Here is a 21,073-nt window from a genome sequence, read left to right on the forward strand (position 1 = left end):
GCAGCCCAGAAACTTCTCTCCTGGTTTCCCATACAGGGGAACACCCTCTGGGCAGACCGTGCTCTGATACGTGGTGCAACGCATGTCTTCTCATGCCCGCCGTATCAGCGGGAGAGCCTGAGCTCAGCCGTGGGACGGCCCTGGCTCTCAGTAGCCAGCGGAGCTGGGAGACGGGGCTGGCGTGCCCGGGGATGCTGCCGCCACGCAGGGCCCTGGAACAAGCCTGGGGGGTCCCTGTGTTGGCTCTGCCCAAACGCTGAAGCCAGGGCAGACCCCAGCCTCACCCCTCCATCCGCGTTTTTCCAGAGCCTTCCTGTCAAAGTGGTTCCTGTCTTTGCATGCATTATGGTATAGACCTTTGGAGCATATAATGCTTCCCAACCCAGAATATTCCCTAAGCTTAGTAATTACAGTCATTAGTTAGAGTGTGCTTATGAATAGTTTATAAAAGGTTAATGGGTGACTAATAGTGATTTTCATAAATGGTTTAGACTATAGAGGTAGTGTCTTCAGGTTGTTTTAACCATTTGCAACTCTTTTCTCTGCTTGTAGCATCACCCCAGTAACTTCTGACGCATGCAACATGATTACAACAGCTCTTGATCCTTCATTACCCCTCTATAATATGCCCTTAATGTAAATTGAGACAGGGTTAACTGACTGATGGGCCAACAGTGGACACACTATGAAAAAACAACTGCTGCGAGAGGAAATCAGGAAATAATTTAACAGAATTACACCAGACAAACACTGCACAGCAGTTAAGTGGTGGCAGTGGAAAATACCTTCTGTAATTGAAATTTCAGGGGAAATTCACTTTTGCTGAATGTAATTACTGAAGTTGGAGTGTAGCCAGGAACTTAAAAATTAACACTCTTCCCCCACTCGTACTGCTGTGTGAGCGCATGTCTACATGGAAATAAACGGGCGCTAGGACTTTGAGCTGAACCCCCACCCAGCCCACTGAAGTCCACGGGATGGTGTGAGTGACTTTGAGTCCTGGAGCTTGTTTTTATAGCCCCAAACATAGGAAGGAGTGCGTAAGTCCTATAGGCAGCTTTGTGTCTTGAGGGGAGAGTTCCTCAGTATGAAATAATGAATGGTCGTTGGTAACGAGCACACAACTTCCTTGGGGAAAGTGCCACCCCAGCAATAACTAGTGAGCCGTAGCCGCCTGTTGGCGAAGTCTGCCGTATCTCTGAAGTTCAGAGCTCGGTGGGTAAAATCTCATGGCAGCTGAAGTCAGGGGAGCGTTTGCCATCCTTGTTACAGCCAGGCTTTCACACAATGTGTGTATGTAGTCTTCTCCTCCTCCGCTGCCCTTCATTGCCAGCTAGTCACTCTCCCATGCGCAAATACTTACTCTCTTTCTTCTGAACATTAATTGGGAAACATTTTTCTCATAATTGAGGGGGGAAGTTACATTTTTTTGCAGATTTTCTTCACCCTTCTCCATTTTTTATTAGCTGGAGGTACTTAAATCTTCATCAAAATAAACAAAATAACCCCCTGTCTTTTGTTGAAGATCCTGACCGTACAACAATCCACCACATAGCCAGAGTTTGTTTTTCTGTGTGCTTAATTTTTGACCAGATCCTTATTTGAGAAGCTAGTTGGTGACCTACTTATCATGGTCACATCGCGGGATCCTGTTCAGAAACTTAACAAACACCATCTTTTGCCCCTATTAACTCCAGCTGTAATTAGTCTTTTGTGATATTTGGGAGCCCTTCTCCAGTGATGAGGGTAACCTTTTTCAGGTCTACTCTCATACCCTTCTGTCCTTGTGCTACCACTGCACTCAGCTCTTCTTCCTTGCTGGTGTATGCCCACTGCCCTTCCCACTGTGTCCTCCTGTCAGACAAGTGCAGCTCTTCCTGCCTGCTCTCTGAAGGTAGGCTTTTCATCTCCATCTTCATCTTTCGTTGTCCTGTTGTCTCTGGCTCTTGTTCCAGTTTGAACCCTAGCTAGCCCTCTCTTCAACGCTAGGTCTTGCCTAGGACAGACAATCATTCAATAGGATGTGTGTCAACTTCTTATCACTATGCTTAGACCACTTTCAGTGGGGTCAAAGTTTTGCCATGGGCTTTATTTTCACCCGTGTTTGTAAGCTATTTTTTTAAAGAAAGCTCTTACTGTCAGTTTTCATTGTTTGCATTGCACTGTGGCTGAACGCTCCAGGCACTGTGTGAACAAATTTTAATATGTCCAACCAAAATACACACACGCACCAAGAATGGAGAGAGGTAGAGCAGAATAAAAGAATACAAAGGCCCAGTTTGTGTCCTGCTGGTGGTGAGGCAGTTCTGTGGCGCTAGTGGGACCAGGACAAGGGTCTCTGTGCAGCCTCGCCATTGTCTTCTCTTTTGAGCTACCATGCACCAAAGCGTTTCCCCAGACGTGCACTGCTCTCCCACCTGCTTTTGTCAGAGAGCAGGCAAGGCATTTTGACAATCCGCTTGGAGATTTGTGTCCGTGGGTCTTTTAGCAGAAGTAGAAACCTGTGGAGGAATGACCATTTTGCTGCCTGTTCTCCTCTTCCCTTACCATCACTCCCTCCTCCTTTCCTTCTCTCCATGCCTTTGTTTGTAGGAGCCTCAATTCTCCGCAGGTCCAACAATTTCACATTCTCCCTGTCAGTCCCTGCTCTTCCCACCACTGCCTTCAAAGACAAAATACTTCTGTCTAATGATCCAGAGTACTACCAGCTGATAGACAAAGATCCTCAGAACTCGTGGTGGACAGTACCTCTTGTTCATGAAAGTACTACTGTGTCATCTTGTGAATGTAGGGAGTGTCTAGGCAGTTGAGGAGGGGGAAGGTTCAGCTCAGTAATGGAATTTGTAAGAGAGGGAAATATAAAGAAATCCTATTATATTTCTCATACTTGTACACAGTCTACTTATCCATGGTATATCACCCCATTTTAAATCCCAGTTGATAGAAAAAATCATTGTATATTGATGATAGAAGAAATACTTCTTTATCCTGTTGTGTGTTCCATGTTCTCGGGGTACTTTATTTGGACAAAAATGGTTCAAAATCTGGGGTGAAAGTAGGGTTTTGCAGTGATAATAAACCTGGTTATTTGCCATAATCGCTTTAGCCTTGGATTTTTGGGGAAGTTATTTTTGAACCAAACTTTCAGGCTAGGTCCCATTCTCAGGAAACCTCTTGGCTTCAGTGGGGGTTTTCTAAGGCAAAGGCAGTCGGTGACAGTGTGCTTTCCTTATTCACTGCAAAGCCTGTCTGAGACTGTTGAGAAGTAATGATGAGAACTCAGTCCTGCTTTTGAGAAGTGTGTTCACTCTGGTTAAAAAATAAAAAGTCTGAACGACTGTGCCATGTTTGTGCTGTGGCCTCGACCGAGCAATTGGATTCATGCAGAAGGACTGCACATCCCTATGAATCCAGTTGCAGGACCGGGGCCTGTCCATGTATGTGACCATAAACCATAAAGCTGACAACATTTTTTCTCATTAGAAAGGCTAGGCTGTTTTTTTGCATGAATTTAAGCCTTCCTGGGTTACCTTAATGGGTCGAAATTGACTTAATTCCACAATCTTCCCACCTTCTGTTAAAGCCACATGGCTCAGAGATTTATTAGACACAAATAAATATTTTCTTTTGCTCCATCAACAAAATGTAGCTAATGAGGCATCTATAAGGATTATCAAAAATGCGTCTAGATTGTGTTGGCATTAATATTTTATTTTGCTGTCAATATGCAACAAAAGATGTCATCCCAAGTTCACAACATGATTCAGAACCTTAAAAATTGATTCCTTGGTTGCCACAGATAATTTCTTAGCAAAGAAATGGACTGGTGGATTTTCTTGCAGGTGGCTGAAATTCCACTTTCATCCAAGTTCGTCCAGTTGAATTTGCCTTTTGTTAAAGATGTTAAAAATCATGATGTCTCATGTCAGTAATGATAATGAAGGGGAAGATTGGCTTTAATGACATTAGAAGAGTCATTATGTTTAATTTATTGCTAATTAATGCTGCCAGCTTTCATATGCTTTGTCTAGCTGTCATGTGCTTGTTATATGCCTTTTTTTTTTAATGTGTGTACACATCCCTCCCCATTCATTCATTATTATTCTGACGATTTACACAGCTTTCTCTCCTCTAGGTTTCCTCCACACATGGTCCCGCCACACCATAGTTTACATACAACTGGAATCCCTCATCCGGCCATAGTCACACCAACAGTCAAACAGGAATCTTCCCAGAGTGACGTCGGCTCACTCCACAGCTCGTAAGTTGTTGCTTCCCGTGTTGTCTTTTTAGAACACCCAAAGCATCGCATGTGTGGCTTTTGGAAAGGCTTGGGTTTGTGGGAATGTTTTTACTGTAAAATCTTTTTTTAAATTGCTTTTTCTCTTCTGTTCTAGTTGATTTGAACATGGTTTAACTACCCAAGTGTGTCAAAATAAGGGTAACAGGCTTTCTGTGACATAGAGAAGTAGTTATTAATTTCACCCATTTCAACAAGGAAGTGGAATTTTCTAGATCAAGGTTCAAGCTTATTGACTGTTTTCCCTCTTACTCGGTTTGAAGCCATGAGATACTGGCTACACAACAGGAGACAGTAAATCAGAGCATATATGGCTTGTTCAAAGCTGCAGAGAGAGCTGGCATCAAGTTTAGGTTTGAACCCAGTAGAGCCCTGTTCTACATCTGCCCCTGGTGCTGCTGGTGCTTCTTGCCTTTCGTTTCACGGGTGAAGCAGGAAGACAGCATTTCAGTTCCCAGTGATGATGGAGTGTAACTCTCTCCTCTACCATCGCGGTCACAAGCCGTCCCCATGAAACCATTTTCCTGGGTGCTCATGTCCTTCCAAGGTTCTTCAGGGGGCTGAAAGGGTGCATGGTGATACGGCCTAAACCTGAGATGGATTTTCTTATAATGCTCTTAAAACTGGTCTCATGCAGCAGCGAGGTTGAAGGCTCTAGAGAACCTTCCGGTCTTCTTCCTACAGACTAATTTCTGAGAATTAATGCTAAAGAGATTGAGGTGATTAATTTAATAGATTCACAAGGGTTCTCACTGTGAGGTTTCTGTCTGTTATATCTTTACCCTTCAGAAAACATCAGGACTCCAAAAAAGAAGAAGAGAAAAAGAAGCCACACATAAAGAAACCTCTTAATGCATTTATGTTGTATATGAAGGAAATGAGAGCAAAAGTTGTAGCAGAATGCACATTGAAAGAGAGCGCAGCCATCAACCAAATCCTCGGTCGAAGGGTAGGTGGCAAGGGAGAAGCACAAGCAGGGACTGAGGCTCGGTAGGATTCACACCTTCTGAATCGCTGTGTTTTCGTGTTATTTTGATAATGGATGGGGAAGTTGCTAAACTGAAGGCCTTGGTTTGTTTTTTGGTTTTCACAAACTCTTTTTGCCAGTGGGGTCATTCACGGGGGGGGGGGGGGGGGAGTTAATTAATGACAGTGTGATTTCAATGTTGTTTCCAGGACCTGGGAAGCACCTCAGATTTCTTGTTTTGTCCTAGAAACAGGCAGAAAAGTAAATGGGAAATGACAAATCCTTTGGGAAGTACGGTACCAGTATCAGCACCTGGGAGAGCTAGAAGAGGAGAGGGGATGCTGGTGGGGAAGGGAGGGGGAGACCTCGACAAGTGGTTCGGCTTCTGGACCCTCTCACCTGCTCTTTATTTTGTGTTTCGTTTTCTTAATTCTCCTCTCTCATCAGGAAACAGCAGGGCTGAGTGAACGTAAATGATTAGTTGTGACTCCATTGAGTTAACTGGACTTATAATCTGGAGATATAAATAAAATATGAATGGCAGCATGCCAAATCATCTGTTTTTATCTTTTTTTTTTATGAAACTCAACTCTAGCTTTATTTATATATAAATAATATACTCTGCTGTTAACTCACTTTAAAAAAAATACTTGTGCTTTTTATTTTGTCTTTTTCTCTTTTCTTCACCTCAGTGGCACGCGTTATCCAGAGAAGAACAAGCAAAATACTATGAACTAGCAAGAAAGGAACGACAGCTTCATATGCAGCTGTACCCGGGCTGGTCCGCACGGGATAACTATGTAGGTTCCTATGTAGGTGGAAATTTTTTTAGTAGTAGAGCTTGTAGAAATGTATATGTGACCTGCTGCACTACGACCACACATTGCACACAAGCACTACTTGGAAAGCGTGCCTCAGGATCCCAACCTGGTAACAACAACATTTCCTCTGTGATACTAAAGCTACTGAGGATAATTCCCAGCCCTCCACTGGGGAGCGGCTTCCTGGCTGGGACTAGCACAAGGCTAGAATTGGGGCATGACAGTAGAGTTCTGGGAAGAAACTCTTGCTTCCACTTTTACCAGAGTTTGGAAATGCTGTTTGGCTTGCTGGTCATTTTAAATTTCATTTTTTAAAGCAAAATTAAAAATTCGCCTGGTATGGCTCCTCTCTTTCCACCAAAAAGATGAATAATTAGTGTCTTGTGCTTATCTGTGTGAGAGTATAGTGGAAAGTGGAAGAATGACTTATCCTGGCTTCAGAGAAGGACTGGCAAAACCAAAAGTGTGACTTGTTTGAAAGTCTTACTCTCAAGTGGGGTTAAATTAATTATTCCACGCTCTACTGTTGTATATTGCAATTATGTTTTGCTTTTTCATGGCCATGTTATCTTTTTTCCCCTCCCCTCCTCATTTTTTAAAAGGTATTTTGGAGTTTGTGATCAATTCATGGAGTTTTTTTCAGACTGATTCCCCTCTCCGCCTTTCAGGAAGCCTGTTTTGTAGCTCAAAGTGGTAGATTTTTCTGTCTCTTAAAGACACTTACTAGTAGTGTATAACCCCTTCTTCTATGAAGGATAAGTGGTGCATCTGGTAGTAAGTGTTTGCAAGCCTAAACCCATAAATCCTGGACAGATTTGTGGGAGCTCTAAACCCTCTTTAATAGGATTATAGCAGCATCTTGATTATTTTTTGGAAAATTTAAATAAAAAATCACCTAGGACTTACCAGGTCTCTTAACTCTGGGATAAAACCCTGCTCCCTGCCTTCCAGGCAGACTTCCCTGCAGGTTTGGGGACCAGCAGCTGTAAGATTGATGTCAGTTATGTATAGTGTTATGTGTTTTAGTTTTGTTGAAGTCTGCCTCTGCCATCATCGTCATCATCACTGCCTGTTTTACCATAAATACCCTATTTTGCCGTAAATCACATAAATTCAGTGCTTTGTATAGGGCAATGTTTACCTCTATGAGAAATGTGCGCTTTTACATGTGTGGATGGAAAGAAGCCAGTTCAGAGTCTGCAGCGAAGCCTAGAGCAGCAGCAGCTCTCTACACTCTCCCACTGTTTCAGCAGTGGAGAACACACATGCTCACTTATTTAGCAATATGTACTTAAGGACATTTTTTCAAATCCTTCTTTCTTGATGATGTTTTCTTTCCAATGGGCGGTGCCTCGCTCCCTCCTGTGTTCGCCGTTGCAGGTGTAACTGTGCATGCTCCTCAGAGGAGACCTTCTTAAGCCCCATGAGGCACTGCTCCTGCTTAAACACATTTTCCCTTTCTTTTCGGCATAGTCTGGCCGGAGACTGTCAGACCATAGGCTTGAGGTAGTTCCTCAGCACTGTGTAGTATCATCTTCTTGGGTGTTCAGAAGGGGGAGTATAGGCTCGACTGAGGTTTCGGGAATGCTCATTCTGCACAGCGACTGTGCCACCGACAGATGGGCATGTACAAAGCCTTTAGTGTTGAGGACCTTTTACTTTTGTCCTCACCGTGTGAGCACTGAGAAACCCTTTCTTCTCGAGCTAAAAAGGACAGGATGAGAAAGCTGGCGCTTTCCTGGCAGCTTGATGCTGTACCCCCAGGTGACCTTCGGGGGGAACCTTCCTGCCTGAGGAGCGCGCGGTACCTTTGCATCACACGACTGCATCATCTGCAGGGTTTATTTCTTCTCTCCTGGTCCATTCAAAGGTCTCAGAGTTCCCCTCCTCCCTCGGCGTTTTGTAGGGTCTCAAGCCCTTCACGCACCTAGAGGGGGAGCACGTTTGGGCTGTTTGGAATGGTTAAATCGTCAGGCACTTGACATCAGGCACAGGGATGGGGTCAGCTCTAGCTCAGGTCTTCAGAAGTAGGAGCAGTACATTCAAGGAACGCAGCTTTCAGCCTGCTCTTAAATAAGAGGAGAGGGTTCAGGGAATCCCTCATGTCTTGTTGGTGTCACAAGGCACATTTGCTTTTCCTGAGATCTAATGTAAGATGTTAAGCAGTGCTGAGTGCTGGACTCAGGAGTACGTAAGGGTCTAGTCACCTCGCCTGCCACTTACCTAGAAAAATAGTACCAAAGAACTCCGCAGTCCTGTCAAAACCCGTGTTGGTTTGGCTCTGTAGAGGGACCTGCCAAAATGGTTAGCAAGGATTTACCTGCAGCCTAAGAATTTGTATAGTACAATGATGGAAAATGATACAGACCATCCACTCAAGTCTTAGAAGGACAATCAGAGGCAAAGGCAAAATGGTGTCTTCTACCAAGCACTTTACAAACTGCTACCGCACTTCTTTTCTGAAGTCCATGTATTAATTTAGCTACGTAATCGAATATCTTCCCATAGTGCAGAAATTGAACAAGCAAGCCAGGTGATTCTTCTCCCTATTGCCTTTGATAAGAGTGTAAAAGAAGGTAGTGGGACCTCTGTCAGTTCTTTGTTAGGAACAGTTTTCAAAGCCTGTGTTGAAAAGGAACCAGAAATGCCTGGTCCCTGGCTGACATTCTTGTATGTCAGCCATTTTTAACAGATTGCTCCCTGAAGGGGTTATAATACTTTAATACCTGGCTTGAACAGTTTGTAAAGGGCAGCTGACTCCTGACCTCTGTTCTGGCTGGCCCTCGTGTGAAGAAGTTGCAAGGTCTCAGACTGGAATAGCCCTTGAATTCCCAAAGGTACTGCAAAAATTAAGCAAATTTGCAGCAAGATGCAGTGTGTTAATTATGCAAGTGGCCTCCTTGAGATTAAATAAAAATCAGGCTTGTGGTCCTGAGGCAGTGGTTTGGTTTTGGTTACATTGTTGTAAAGCTGGAAAAAATTCACCGACTTTCAGGGAGTTACTGTCAGTCTAGATCAATATAGATGGAGCAGAGTCTGAGCCTCTTGTATCTTTATGTGATACGTGAACTTCAAGATACCACGTTTTTCCCTATTTTATTCTCAGAGAGCTTTAGGAGCAATGCTAGTCTATCTTGTCTGCCTGTCATGTTAGACTGATGGCTGCTGTAGCAATTGACTCAGAGGGACAGCTTTCCATATCCCCAGAAATGACCTCAGAGGTGTAGGGAGATGATTTCTCAGCAGCATCCAGGCTACAGGATTATGTGCATGTTGTTTTAAAATGCTTTAAAATGGACAGCTTTTTCCATCACCGGAAGGCTCTTGTGAACAAGACCATGCTTGTTGCAGCCTGGACAGCAGGGCGGCAGTTCACAACCCAGAGCAAGCAAGGGGGAATGAGGATGGAAGCCCATGCCAGAAAGCTGGCTTTTGAGTCAGAAAAAGACAACAACAACAAATCAAAACCCAACATTCATGGTGGGGGAATTTCTCACTAATACATTCCAGGGAACGTATCATAGTGAGTGTCTCCCAGATGTTGTAGTGGATGTGCCAAGCTGAAGCCCATCTTAACCATTTAGCTGAGAGCCAGACCAACCTGGTGAGAAAGGTGTCCAACATGTGGTAGAACCTCTTGGCTTCCCCACAGGTATGTCCAGCCCTTCAAAAGTGCTGTGAGATTCCTTCTTCCAAGAGGTGTTTGTTCCCCCTTGAACACAAGGGACTGCTGGTCTGATGTCTTTTCACCAACTTCTCTCACTACCGCATCTTCAAAAGCCGGGATCTCTTCTGCTGTTCACAGTTGACATTGCTGGCCCAAAAGCCGTTGCTTTTACCATATGGGGAGCTGTGAAAATGAAATGGCTCTGTCCCCTGCAATGGCCTTCTTGTACTGGTCTGCAACCTCTGTAGCTCAGTGTTAGAAGATATTTCTGTGAAAACAGCTTTTTTCTCTTTTGAGCCATGCTTATCACTTTACAACTCTTTTCTTGGAGAGCAATTACTGGGTTTCCACAGAAGCTGGGGTCCTGGTCATGTCCTCTCCCACGCTGCTGGTGGGAAACAGAGGGAGGGCCTTGCTCCCTCCGGTCAGAAGCTGCAACAAATCACGTCACCTTGTTGGACAGTATTTGGGAAAGGGGTGCAGTCTGGAAAAATATTACTGGTGGTTTTCCTTGTGGTAGAGCAAAATGTGGGAAGGGTCTTAGTTATATCCGGTTTTTTTCTTTTCCTGGCTTCGTTTCCTAGGTTGTCAGAGCGCTTATAAACCTGCAGGTTAGGATTTGCTCAATTACTGGGGCTTCCTCATCTCCGTTAATGGTCGATTCTGGGTTCTGAGGAACTCCAGGGGCTCAGTCTGACCTCACTCATGCACTCTCCCACCTCCAGTCTCTGCTGTTGCCTTTTCTTCCCCTCCCCGCCCCTCAAAACGTGACCACAAATGTTTTTTTGGAGCAGGAGCATACAAGTGCCAAAGTTTGTTGTCATGATGATCTTATCTCAAAAGAAGCATCTTGCTTCTGCCCCCTCCCTAGCTGCTTATGGCTTTGGTGGGTGGCAGTGCTGGGGGGGCTGCAGCGAGGCCATCTGAGGGGTGGGCAGGCAGGGCCATCCCCAGGGTGCAGGGTCCCCTCGGGGCCCCCCAGAGACTCCCTGCACTGCGGGTGAGCCAGCACCACGCTCCCGTGTCCTCCCGCACCGGCCGCAGTCCCGTCGCTCGGTGCCATCTTTCCAAGGAGACCTGGTTTGGGGTTTTTTTAATCCTTCTCATCTCTGTGTGTTTCCTGCAGGGAAAGAAGAAGAAGAGGAAAAGGGATAAGCAGCCAGGAGAGACCAATGGTAAGTAAAAATACGTCTAAATCCCTTGCTTAGTGGAAGCGTGGCAGTCCTGGTGTGACACTCCTAGGTTTGGGGGAGGTGGGTACGAGTCTCCTGGCCTCACGGGGAGCCGGCCCCTATACTAGACAGCCTTTTTTTTTTTTTTTTTTTTTTTAATGCACTCTTAATTTTTTACGCGTTATTGCCCTTCTAAAACTAGTAACCAAGCCATTGCATGTAAGAGCCTCTTGTGACGTTAGCTGAATTTGTACGTAGTGACTCCAAAGCCTTTAACTGCAGAGCCGTAGCTGTAATGCCTATGCCATCGTTTATAAGGTTGTCTGCTTATTTTGCACATGTGTGTGCGTGTACGTACGTATGTGTTTGGTATTAATTTGGGCTGTACCTGTATGTTCTGATGCATGCCTTACAGTGGTAAATCGCACCCATTTTAAATTAAGGAGGTTTGCCGTTCTATATAGGAAATTAGAAATACTGCATAGGCAATCTCATAGTCAATTTTGAAGAAGCCCTGACTTAGTTTTTTTGAAGCCTTTGTATAATTTGTTCTTTTTTTTCAGAACACAGCGAATGTTTCCTAAATCCTTGCCTTTCACTTCCTCCGATTACAGGTGCTAACGTCATTTTGAGTCATTTAAAATAGTTTATAAACTGCTTTTTAATTTTTTTTCCTGCCATTATAGATTTTAACATTAAACACTTATGACATTAAGAAAAAAATACCATCCACACGTTTTGATAGTGTTTATTATCTATATATCTTTATTATATGTTTGATAGTATTTTTTAATTTTGTTTTTCGTTTTCGTAACAATTGCTATTAAAACAGTAATATGGTAAAAATAACGCAAGAGTTGTACTAACTGTGCAAATTGAATATGCAGTATTTCTTTAAAGAGACTGATAAAGAATGGAAGCAAGTCAGTAATGAACCTCCTTAATCTAATGGCATTTTTCATGGCTCCCACTAAGTCTTCTCACATCAGCATGCATACGCATTTTTTAATTATTATTTTAGTTTTGGATTTTTTTTTTTTTTTTCCTTTCTGCTCAAGCCTGTTCATTGCAGTTCACTAGCTGTACTAACTCAGCACCTTGCCATGCTTTACGTTTTATTTTCTGGCTGATACTAACATACTCATCCCGCAATCTGCTTATTCTTATCCATTCTTTTAAATACAAATTAATAAAAACAAAGAAATTGAATGGTATTCCAAAAGCTGCATTATCCCAGGAGATATAATTTCCTTTTTTTTTCTTTTCCTCTTATTTTTATTTTGTATCTGAGTTGAAGAAAAAAGCATGTTTAGGATCTAACTTCCATACTCAGCTTCTTTTCTTCCTTTTTTCTCCCCCTCTCAAAAAAAGAGAATAAAAAAACCCAGCCCAAATAAATCTTGCCTGAAACAACATTCTGCTAGACCAGCCACAATGACTTTCCTCTACCTGCTCTTTTAAAAGGGAAAGAAACAGTCCTTTATAAAGGGATACTGCAGCTTTAATTGCAACAGCTAATCTCAAGAGTTGAATAAAAATGTGATTATCACTTTTTTTTAACTTTTAAATCAAAAGTCAATATTTTGCAATTAATAACGAGGACATTGATTTTTATTCCCTTTTTTATTTTTATTTTTTCCTTATTTTTATCTTTCTCTTTTTTTCTCCCCTTTTCTCTCTTCCTCTCTCTCTCTCCCCCCTCTCCCCTTTTCTTTTTTTTCCTCTCTCTCTTTTCTGCTCGCTTTTCTTGAACTCATTCAGACCTGAGCGCTCCTAAGAAATGCCGAGCGCGCTTTGGCCTTGATCAACAGAATAACTGGTGCGGCCCCTGCAGGTGTGTATAGTTTTCCCAGACTCGCTATGGCTGATTTGCAGCTGGTTTATTTGGTACTTTCCCCTTTTTTTTCCTGCCTTGTTGCTTTGTAGCTCTGTGTTGTGATCTGGAAGACACAAGGGAGTGGGACACTGCCATGAGTTATCATCTCTCTGAAAGGGTTTTGTTTTTTCTTTTTTTTTTTCCGTTGTTGCTTGTTTTTTCACCTTCCTCTCTGCTGCTGCTAGCCAAAAACCCACTGTAAAACAGCATCAGCCTTAAGCCCATCTGATCCGTGGCTCAACCACGCTCGTGCCCTCCAAGCCTCCACCCAAGGCAAGTCGCTCCCAGAGCCCTTGGTAACACACGGCATTGAGCGCGGTGCCAGCACCGGACAGACGCACGGCCGTGTCGGAGGTGGATTTTTTTTGTTGTTGTTTTATTTTAGCTCATTGTGAAAGTCCTGTTTTCTTTCCTGCCCTTGGTACGAGGGGAGATTACCAAATAAAACTGAGGTGACTGAAAGCTAAACGTAGCTGTAGCTAAGATGACGCAGTCCAAATGAGCTCTATCCACCATTGTGTTGTATTTTTTGTGTTTACCTTATGCTAACAGATGCAAATACTCCAAAGAAGTGTCGGGCATTGTTCGGGCTTGACCGACAGAGTTTATGGTGCAAACCATGCAGGTATAATACTACCCATTAGGCCTTTGGGGAAATAAAAGCAATCTGTCCTCTTAGTGCATTTGTGTGATTTTATTTTTTTAATCTTTTTTCCCCCACTCCTCACCTTTCTCTCTCCCACAGCATCAATTGCTAATAATCTTTGGTCTTTGGAATTTCTTGCTAATTTAATGCCATTTTCTCTCTTTCTTTACCAATAACCTCTCCCTGGTGGTAGAACTGGGAACAAGAAAACTTGAAGTCCTTAAAGCTGGCAGTTTATTGGCTTTTTTATTATTTTTGTCCAGATTGTCAGCAAAATGAATGTTTAGCTGGGCATCTATATTTTGTCTTCATTTGGGTCTATGTCTGCTGCCTCCAAAGGCTTTTCAGAAAGGTTCTGGGATCTGCAGCACTAGAGTTTTTCTGATGATTAGAGATGTAAAAGCCAGTGTTTACAGCTTGTATTGTACTTGTTTTTTTGGTGTTATCTGCAAAATCAAATAGCTACCTGTAGGCTTCTACGCCTCAGTAAGGTGTATGTAGATACCAGTGTTTTTAAATGATCTGATGTCTTTTTTTTCTGATTCCGAAATCTTTTTTTTCCTAAATTTTATCCCAACAAGTGAGCTGTAAACGCCTGAGCTCTAGACAAAACTAATTACAACTTTAGTAGGACAGTTTCCAGCATTAAAAGGAGATGAAAGACATCAGAGAGCCCAAATTTTGACAGCCCATGTTCTACTGGAGTTTAATTCCATGTATAACTCAGTACGTACTTCTTTCTTGGTGGAGGGATACCAAGTAGTTCTTTTCTCATTCCTTTTTCCTTATATGATCGCATTTGGTTAAATTTGTTGTTTCTTTGTTCTGATACAAGCAGTCTTTGAATTTGGAATATTATGATGGTAGGTATTTCAACCCAAACCACACTCTGTGTGTAGTGATTCCTCTCCCACATTTTCCCCTCTTACTCATGCCAGTCCCGTGTGCTCCATCTCATTTAGAATGTAGATCAGACGTCCATCGTATTTTGTGTATGCACGCAGTCTTGTTTGTGCTTAGTGTCGAGGACAACACGGATCGAGGGTGGTGGTGTGTGTCGAAATACCAGATCAGGCACTAGAAATGTCTTCAACAGATTGCATATTGTCCCCTTCCAGGCATGCTAGGACCGGGTGTTGGGGTCGTAGATACCAGTACCAGTACATATGTTAAACAGGCTTTGGAAGCAGCAGTTCCTCCAAGCTTGCAGGAAGGAGGGTGCAGTCCAGAGGAGCTGGGTAGCCATTTCACGGTGTCAGGAGGCTTGAGCCTCATGCTAGCCAAAGCCTCGAATGCTGTGTTTAGTTAGGCTTTATTCTGTGGTTAGTTCGCTACAGACTATCAGCAGAAATTTGTGTAGTCTAGAGACAGAGTATTTAAAGCATGGCAGGCTCTGTGTGCCAAGTACCAGAACCAGGGGCACGTCATGTTTGTGTTGCTTTATCTTTCCCTAGCTGCTTAAGTAAACAGCATACTTCTAAAACCAAATTTTATCAGCAAGGGGACTTTTCATTCGGTCTGTACAGTGCTTAGGTTACACATGAAGCATAAACCCTCTCTTAACTTACGCCAGATTTTGGTCAGAGGTCTTTGCAGCTCATCAGAGAGAGCTTTTTGAGAGAAATTTTGAGTAGTGCAGTACCTCTCAGTGCTGTAGGCGATAGCTTTAGACTTACTGATGGTCAGCTGCCTTTTTTTTTTTTTTTTTTTTTTTTGAATGCATGGAGGCATTCTAGTCCTAACCATTATAACATTGCATTTGCTAGCATGGTAGCATTTTTGTAGCACATCTTAGGTAGGTGCTAAAGATGTGCAGTTTGCTGCTACAGTAGAAACTGAGACATCTTTGCTCACAGCAACTGAATAAACCCTTGTCATCGTCTGTGGCTTTCACTCATGGCAACTGCAGCATTACACGTTTCCTGACACTGTCCTGGGGCTCGTTTCAAGGGCAGCACGATCGGGACCAGGTCTGTTGGTGTTTGCCAGACTGGTGCAGCAGTTGATGCTTTCAGAGCGGCACATAAGAAAGTGAATAATCCTCACTAGTGCTTCTGTGGGGGGAAATGTATTTTTGTTCCCCTTTTCAGGAGAACAAAACTGAGGCACAAAGATTTCCTCAGATATTTACTTATTCCCGCTCACCGAAGTTGCCTGACGTTGTTCCCTTCTGGTAAAATTTGGTTTGCAGGGTTTGGGTTTTACCTATCTATGCCTTCTGTCCCACCTAACCCTGCCACGTACGTGACCACAGATAACACATGGTGGGAGTGGCACAGACTGGAGAAATGTCCCCTCCTTGAGCCATCATCATTTAAGTAGAAATGGCCACACTATTAAAGAGTTTTGACATAGAAGAGAAACAGAAGAAGCAATCTGCTACCTTAATCCCAGTCACAAGAAAACTGCTTCAGATAGCAGACCAGTGGGTTTAGTATTAAAACGATTGTTCACTCTGCAGAGTCAGAAAGTCAGGTAGACCTGGTTTAAGTCTGGTTTGCCATGGGAACTCTTCCTTTCAGGCCACAGAACTTAAAATAGTATTTAAAAAATAATATTTTTTAAATTTTGGCATACTAGATTCAAGCTGCCTCCAGTGAAGTCATGAACTGCCTCGCAGGTTCGGAGCGATCCAGTTGAATGGCTTGTGGACCACTTTCAATGAGGCAGGCAGAGCTTGGGTCTCTGCTTGCAAATTATTTTAATTTGGGGATGGCGGGGAAGCCCTGCAGCCTCCTAATTGTGAGAACCCACCTTTCTGCACAGGTATTGCCAGTGAGCTTTGTGAAGCCTCACAGTTCTGCCTTGCCGCTGGCAGCTGTACGGAAGGTCCAGACATGGACTGTGGCCCTGGTAGTGTTGCACAGCTGAAGCTAGAAAGTGGTGAGGGAGAGGCGAGGGGAGGGGAGAAAGAGCAGGAGAACTGTCCTTAGCCAAGAGCCAGAGGCTTCCCGTGTTGTTTGTTGATGGTAGAAGAATTAACAGGTTCTGTTTTGAGCCCACCAAATTAATTTTTTTCTGTCTTTTAACGTTGCTCTAATAAAGCATGGTTTACAGCCTTCACTTGCTGTCTTCTATCTTTCTTTCCTTCTTTCTTTCTTTCTTTTTAACATTTAAGTTGCATGGTTGTCTGTAGTTTTTAGCACGTATTGATCTGCAGGCTAACGTGGATAAAGCTCTAATAGCCCTAACCCCTTACCTTGCCATGTGGAACGTGGAACAGAACCTGAGGGCAGAGCCTGAGTCTCTGGAGGAAGGGCTGTCACAGCACTGGTCCCTCGCTGAAGCCAGTGGAAGGATGGGGTGCCGGGGTTGCTGTTCCCTTCCTGCTGTGGGAGATGGTATCTTTTCACTCCAGGATCAAGCTGGTTGGATCTCCCTCGCAGTCGAGAAACATTAGCCCCATTTGCCTAGACAGCAGACCTTGGTTTAACCCAAGTCAGCTGCAGTTGCCATACATAGGAGAGAACATTGGTGACCAGCAGTGGAGCTGGGGCACCTCTGCGGGTGGGGGACATCATCAGCCAGCAACGTTCAGCCACTGTGCCACACTCGGGCGCTTCCTCTGATGGAGATGCTGAGCTGGGGCGAAGTGTCCACTGGAGAGGGAGAGCACCCCACTCCTTCACGTTGGTGGCTTTGTGCAGCTTAGCTGAGTGTCCAAGGTTTTTGTGGTGGAGCTGCTCTAGACAGACTTCGTCAGGCACCTCGGTTTGTGTAACAGCAGGTCAGCACTTCCCATGGCAAGCGTGCTTGTGAGTAGGAGGGCTGGAGAGCCATCACTACGGGGGTCAGGGTGGCCACTGGACGTCGTTCTGCCAGATGCTGTGGTTGTTTGCCTCATTTCTGTCCTGCTGCTAGGATTTCTTGCATATATTTGGCAAGAGAGATGGTGTGAAACTGTCATCTGTTTTCATTGCTCCTTTACATTATTAAGTGGATAGAGGGAAGAGAAAAGATCTCTGTCGGGTCACTTACTCGTTTATTTGAAGATGAGCGGCTCTTGCGAGACTCTCATATTCCCTGGTGTGAAATAAGCTCCTTGTTGCTCCTCACCTTTGTACCTGTCGTCGTGCTCTTCACCTGCTGAAATTGGATCCCACTCTGGAGTTACACGGGTGGCCTCTCAGAGGAGAATTCCCCAAAATGCAGACGAGCAGCTTCCCAAATCTACCACTCTCCCTTAAAACGAAAAATAAACCTGAGTCGATTTAAAGCCACAACCTGCAGGCCATACAACCAGTTATTCTTGTTACTTTGGATCACACTCTGTTTATCCTGTTCTTTTCCTGTTTTTTCTTCAGTTTTCTTTGTTTGTTTTGGGTTTTTTTCCCTTCTCTCTCATTCTCTCTATTATATATCCCTGCTGTCTGACTCTCGACGTTTCTGGATTTGGTGTGGTTCTTAACAGAGGAGAAAGCAGTGAGCGGTAGTTTGCAGCCGTCCTTGCCTCCCAAGGGCAGCGCGTCGTAAGGACAGCAGGTGCCGCGGGTGTAGCAGTAGCCCCGTTGAGTTGGACAGCGTTGTGGGACATCTTGAGATACCATCAACTATCCAGAGCTTTGATTTTAGAACGATTGAATTTTTTGATCTGTTCTTTTCCGGAGGAAAGTCGAGTTTGTAGATTAGCGCAGTGGCCTCCAAAACCGTCTTCCCTGATTTTCTGATTGTGAAAGTAAGGAAAGGAGGCGGCCTGAAGAGGAGGGGGACGAAGAGACAGTTGGTGAATCCTTTCCAAATCTGTTAGCCGAGGGGAGGTTCCCGAGCAGGCTCGGTGCCGAGGACACCCCGCCAGACCCCCAGGACGGCGCGTGGGGCCGGGCTGCCGCCCGCGCAGAGCCCAGCGTAGCTAATTGACGGCTCTTTGCTTTGGGTGACTGTCTCCGTCAGCGTCTCTGCCCTGTATTCACAGACAACTCTCTCCCTCTTTCTAGGAGAAAAAAAAAGTGCGTTCGCTACATACAAGGTGAAGGCAGCTGCGTCAGCCCACCCTCTTCAGATGGAAGCTTACTAGACTCTCCTCCGTCCTCCCCCGCCATGCTCGCCTCCCCCTCCAGAGACTCGAAACCACAGACTGAACAAACGCAACCCCTCTCGCTCTCCTTGAAGCCCGACCCGCTGGCGCACCTGGTCATGATGCCGCCGCCATCCTCGCTCGTCCTCGCCGAGAGCGCTGCGAGCAAGCCCGGCGCCCTGCCCGCCGCCGGCTGCCCCAACGGGGCCCTGGACCACCCACCGGCCGCCCTCCCGCCGGCCGCGTCCCTCGCACAGCCCTCGACCTCCTCCTCCTCCTCCCTGCATCCCCACAGCTCGCTGGCGGGGGGGACACAGCCCCAGCCGCTCTCCCTCGTAACCAAGTCCTTAGAATAGCTTTAGCCTCGTTAGCCCTTTCTGTTTCCTTCGGGAATTCTGTTGGGATTTGGGGTTGGATTTTTTTTGTTTTTCTTTTCTTCTTTTGTTTTTTTTTTTTTTTTTTTTTGGTCCTTCTCCTCCTCCTCGTCGTCGTCGTCCGCTGTTTGTCGTCGTTCTCGGTTTCGTTTTTAATTCGTGCCACGTGGCTACATTAGTTGATGTTTTATCGAGTTCATTGGTCAATATTTGACCCATTCTTATTTCAATTTCTCCTTTTTAAATATGTAGATGAGAAAAGCCTCATGATTCTGCCAAAATTTTTATCAACAGCTGTTTAAAGTCTTTGTAGCGTTTAAAAAATATATATATATACATAATTGTTATGTAGTTCCAATAGCTTAGTTTTAAAGACTGATTTTAAAAATTAAAAAAAAAAAAAAGAAGCAATTTTGAAGCAGCCCTTGCCGGAGGCATTGGTTCTTTATTATTTGTATTAAATACGAGCTTGCGAACCAATCATTTTACATCTGGTTTTTAAACCTTTAAGGGCACAACGAATGCGGTGCCGCTACTACTTCTTTTTTTTTTTCCTCCTTGTGTGAAACAACCTTTATTGTGATGTTACTTGTTATTGTTTAAATGTACAGAAACAAAGGGTTAAAAAAAATGTGTTAATATACCTTGTTCCATGGTGTTGTTCTTTTTGGGGGAGGGAATGCTACTCAACAATTAAAAGTATCACAACGCTATTGGACCAGTAGTATTTATTGCTTTAGAAATTGCTTGTTGTATCTGTATGTTGTCCCTTTTTAAATGTTTTTTCTTTTTTTCTTGAAACATTGTATAAAGGTTTTTTTTTTCCCCTTTAGTGTAAGCATCTTATATATAACAACTCATTTGTACAAGGTTTTTAAGTTTATATATAAATGTGTATATATATATTTTTTCCGGGATTTTTGTTTTTGATTTCCTTTCATGATTTTTTTTTTTTTTTTTTTTTTTTTTTTTTTGCTATATGAAACACAGTTGCCACCAAATGGACATTCGCAGAAGCATTTCTTCAAGGATCAATAGTTTAAAAAAAAATTTGCTTTAAAAGCCATTACACATGAAGAGACTTGAAAATTTAGCAAGGGAGTTTTTAGCAACGCTGTTTGCAAAATAGCAAGGTCCAAGTGTCTCCCGTTCAGAACTGCAGCTGAATCCCCTGCGACATTAGGACTGTAGGCTGTGTGCAGAATTTCTATGTGCCAAAATTCTCAGTGACTTTTAAATTTCTCCCGACAATTTTATTATTTTTTTTTTAATGCTGTAATTTTTTTGTTCATCATGTTTTGCTGTGATGTTACATAGGTAGATATGTATGTAGTTTTAATGTCACCTATAACAGACGTGTTTGGTAGCAGATTGTCCGGAAAGCATTTAAAATGAAGAGGTATAAACCCTTAAGGGCCAAATTCTGTATATTAGATTATTCATAAGAGGAAAATCAGACTGCCACTTTTATGTACACTTACTACATACAGGTAGGTAGCAAACTTAAAACAAAAAAAAAAAACCTAGGCATGTTGATGTTGCAAAAAACGCTGTATAAAGCTGAAAAATTGTTCATCTGTTCATTCAGTGCCATTGTAGTTGACATGAAGCGATTGTAAAACTGTCTCAGATTTTTCTCTGGTTTATTAAGATGCTAACTATAACATTTTTTGTGAATACTTTGAATGTTTCCTAACAGTTGTGATGTTACTGTTCCGTTTTATGCTCTTATTCCGATTTTCATTTTTAATGGTTTGGAAGCCATTTTTTGTAATGAATAAATGTTCATGCTGTACAGTATCTGTAGCATGCAGTTCTGGATTAATAAAAGCAACTTAGTATGTGCAGAGAATGACTTGTCAACTCATTTATGCCTTGACTGCGCTTTACTGTGGCCAAAAAGATTTGCAGCTCGAGTGGAAAACTTCCTCAAAAAAAATGCTGTGAAGCTCGGGGCAGCTTGCAGCCAGCTCTGGTGGTGAGAAATCCTCTGCTTCCTCTGGGTTCCCGTGCTGCCGCCTGCTAAATTCATTTTGCGCTGGCCCTCTCCCTGCTCAGCAAGCTTTTGCTGTGTTAGTTGAAAAGCTGTTTTACTTCAAGCAGATGGCACGTGATTTGGTGAAAGACAAATAGCCCATGAGCTAAAGTAATGTCGTCCCTCTGAAGTGATCCTGACTGGGGGACGGGAGACCATGGCTGGCGATACCTTTAATTTCAGAACATTCGTGGTCAACCT

At 43.7% G+C, this 21,073-nt stretch overlaps 1 protein-coding gene across 18 annotated transcripts in view; it reads left to right on the top strand.

Moving 5' to 3' along the window:
- The window catches only part of TCF7L2 (transcription factor 7 like 2), a 180,293-nt gene extending 159,612 nt beyond the window's left edge, over positions 1-20,681 (top strand). For 2 of the 18 annotated variants that reach the window (XM_075423762.1, XM_075423766.1), the window contains exons 8-14: positions 4,121-4,261; positions 5,090-5,249; positions 5,960-6,067; positions 10,882-10,930; positions 11,491-11,541; positions 12,689-12,761; positions 18,384-20,681. In XM_075423762.1, the coding sequence (XP_075279877.1) occupies positions 4,121-4,261; positions 5,090-5,249; positions 5,960-6,067; positions 10,882-10,930; positions 11,491-11,541; positions 12,689-12,761; positions 18,384-18,819 (1,018 nt within the window). In that variant the 3' untranslated portion in view covers positions 18,820-20,681. Of the gene's footprint in view, positions 1-4,120; positions 4,262-5,089; positions 5,250-5,959; positions 6,068-10,881; positions 10,931-11,490; positions 11,542-12,688; positions 12,762-13,355; positions 13,430-18,383 lie in introns of those variants that run through there. The other 16 variants (XM_075423763.1, XM_075423764.1, XM_075423767.1 and 13 more) reach the window with 12 other exon arrangements.
- Positions 20,682-21,073: the final 392 nt, after the last annotated feature.

The sequence above is a fragment of the Opisthocomus hoazin genome, chromosome 6, assembly GCF_030867145.1.
Source record: "Opisthocomus hoazin isolate bOpiHoa1 chromosome 6, bOpiHoa1.hap1, whole genome shotgun sequence".
Taxonomy (NCBI): Eukaryota; Metazoa; Chordata; class Aves; order Opisthocomiformes; family Opisthocomidae; genus Opisthocomus; species Opisthocomus hoazin.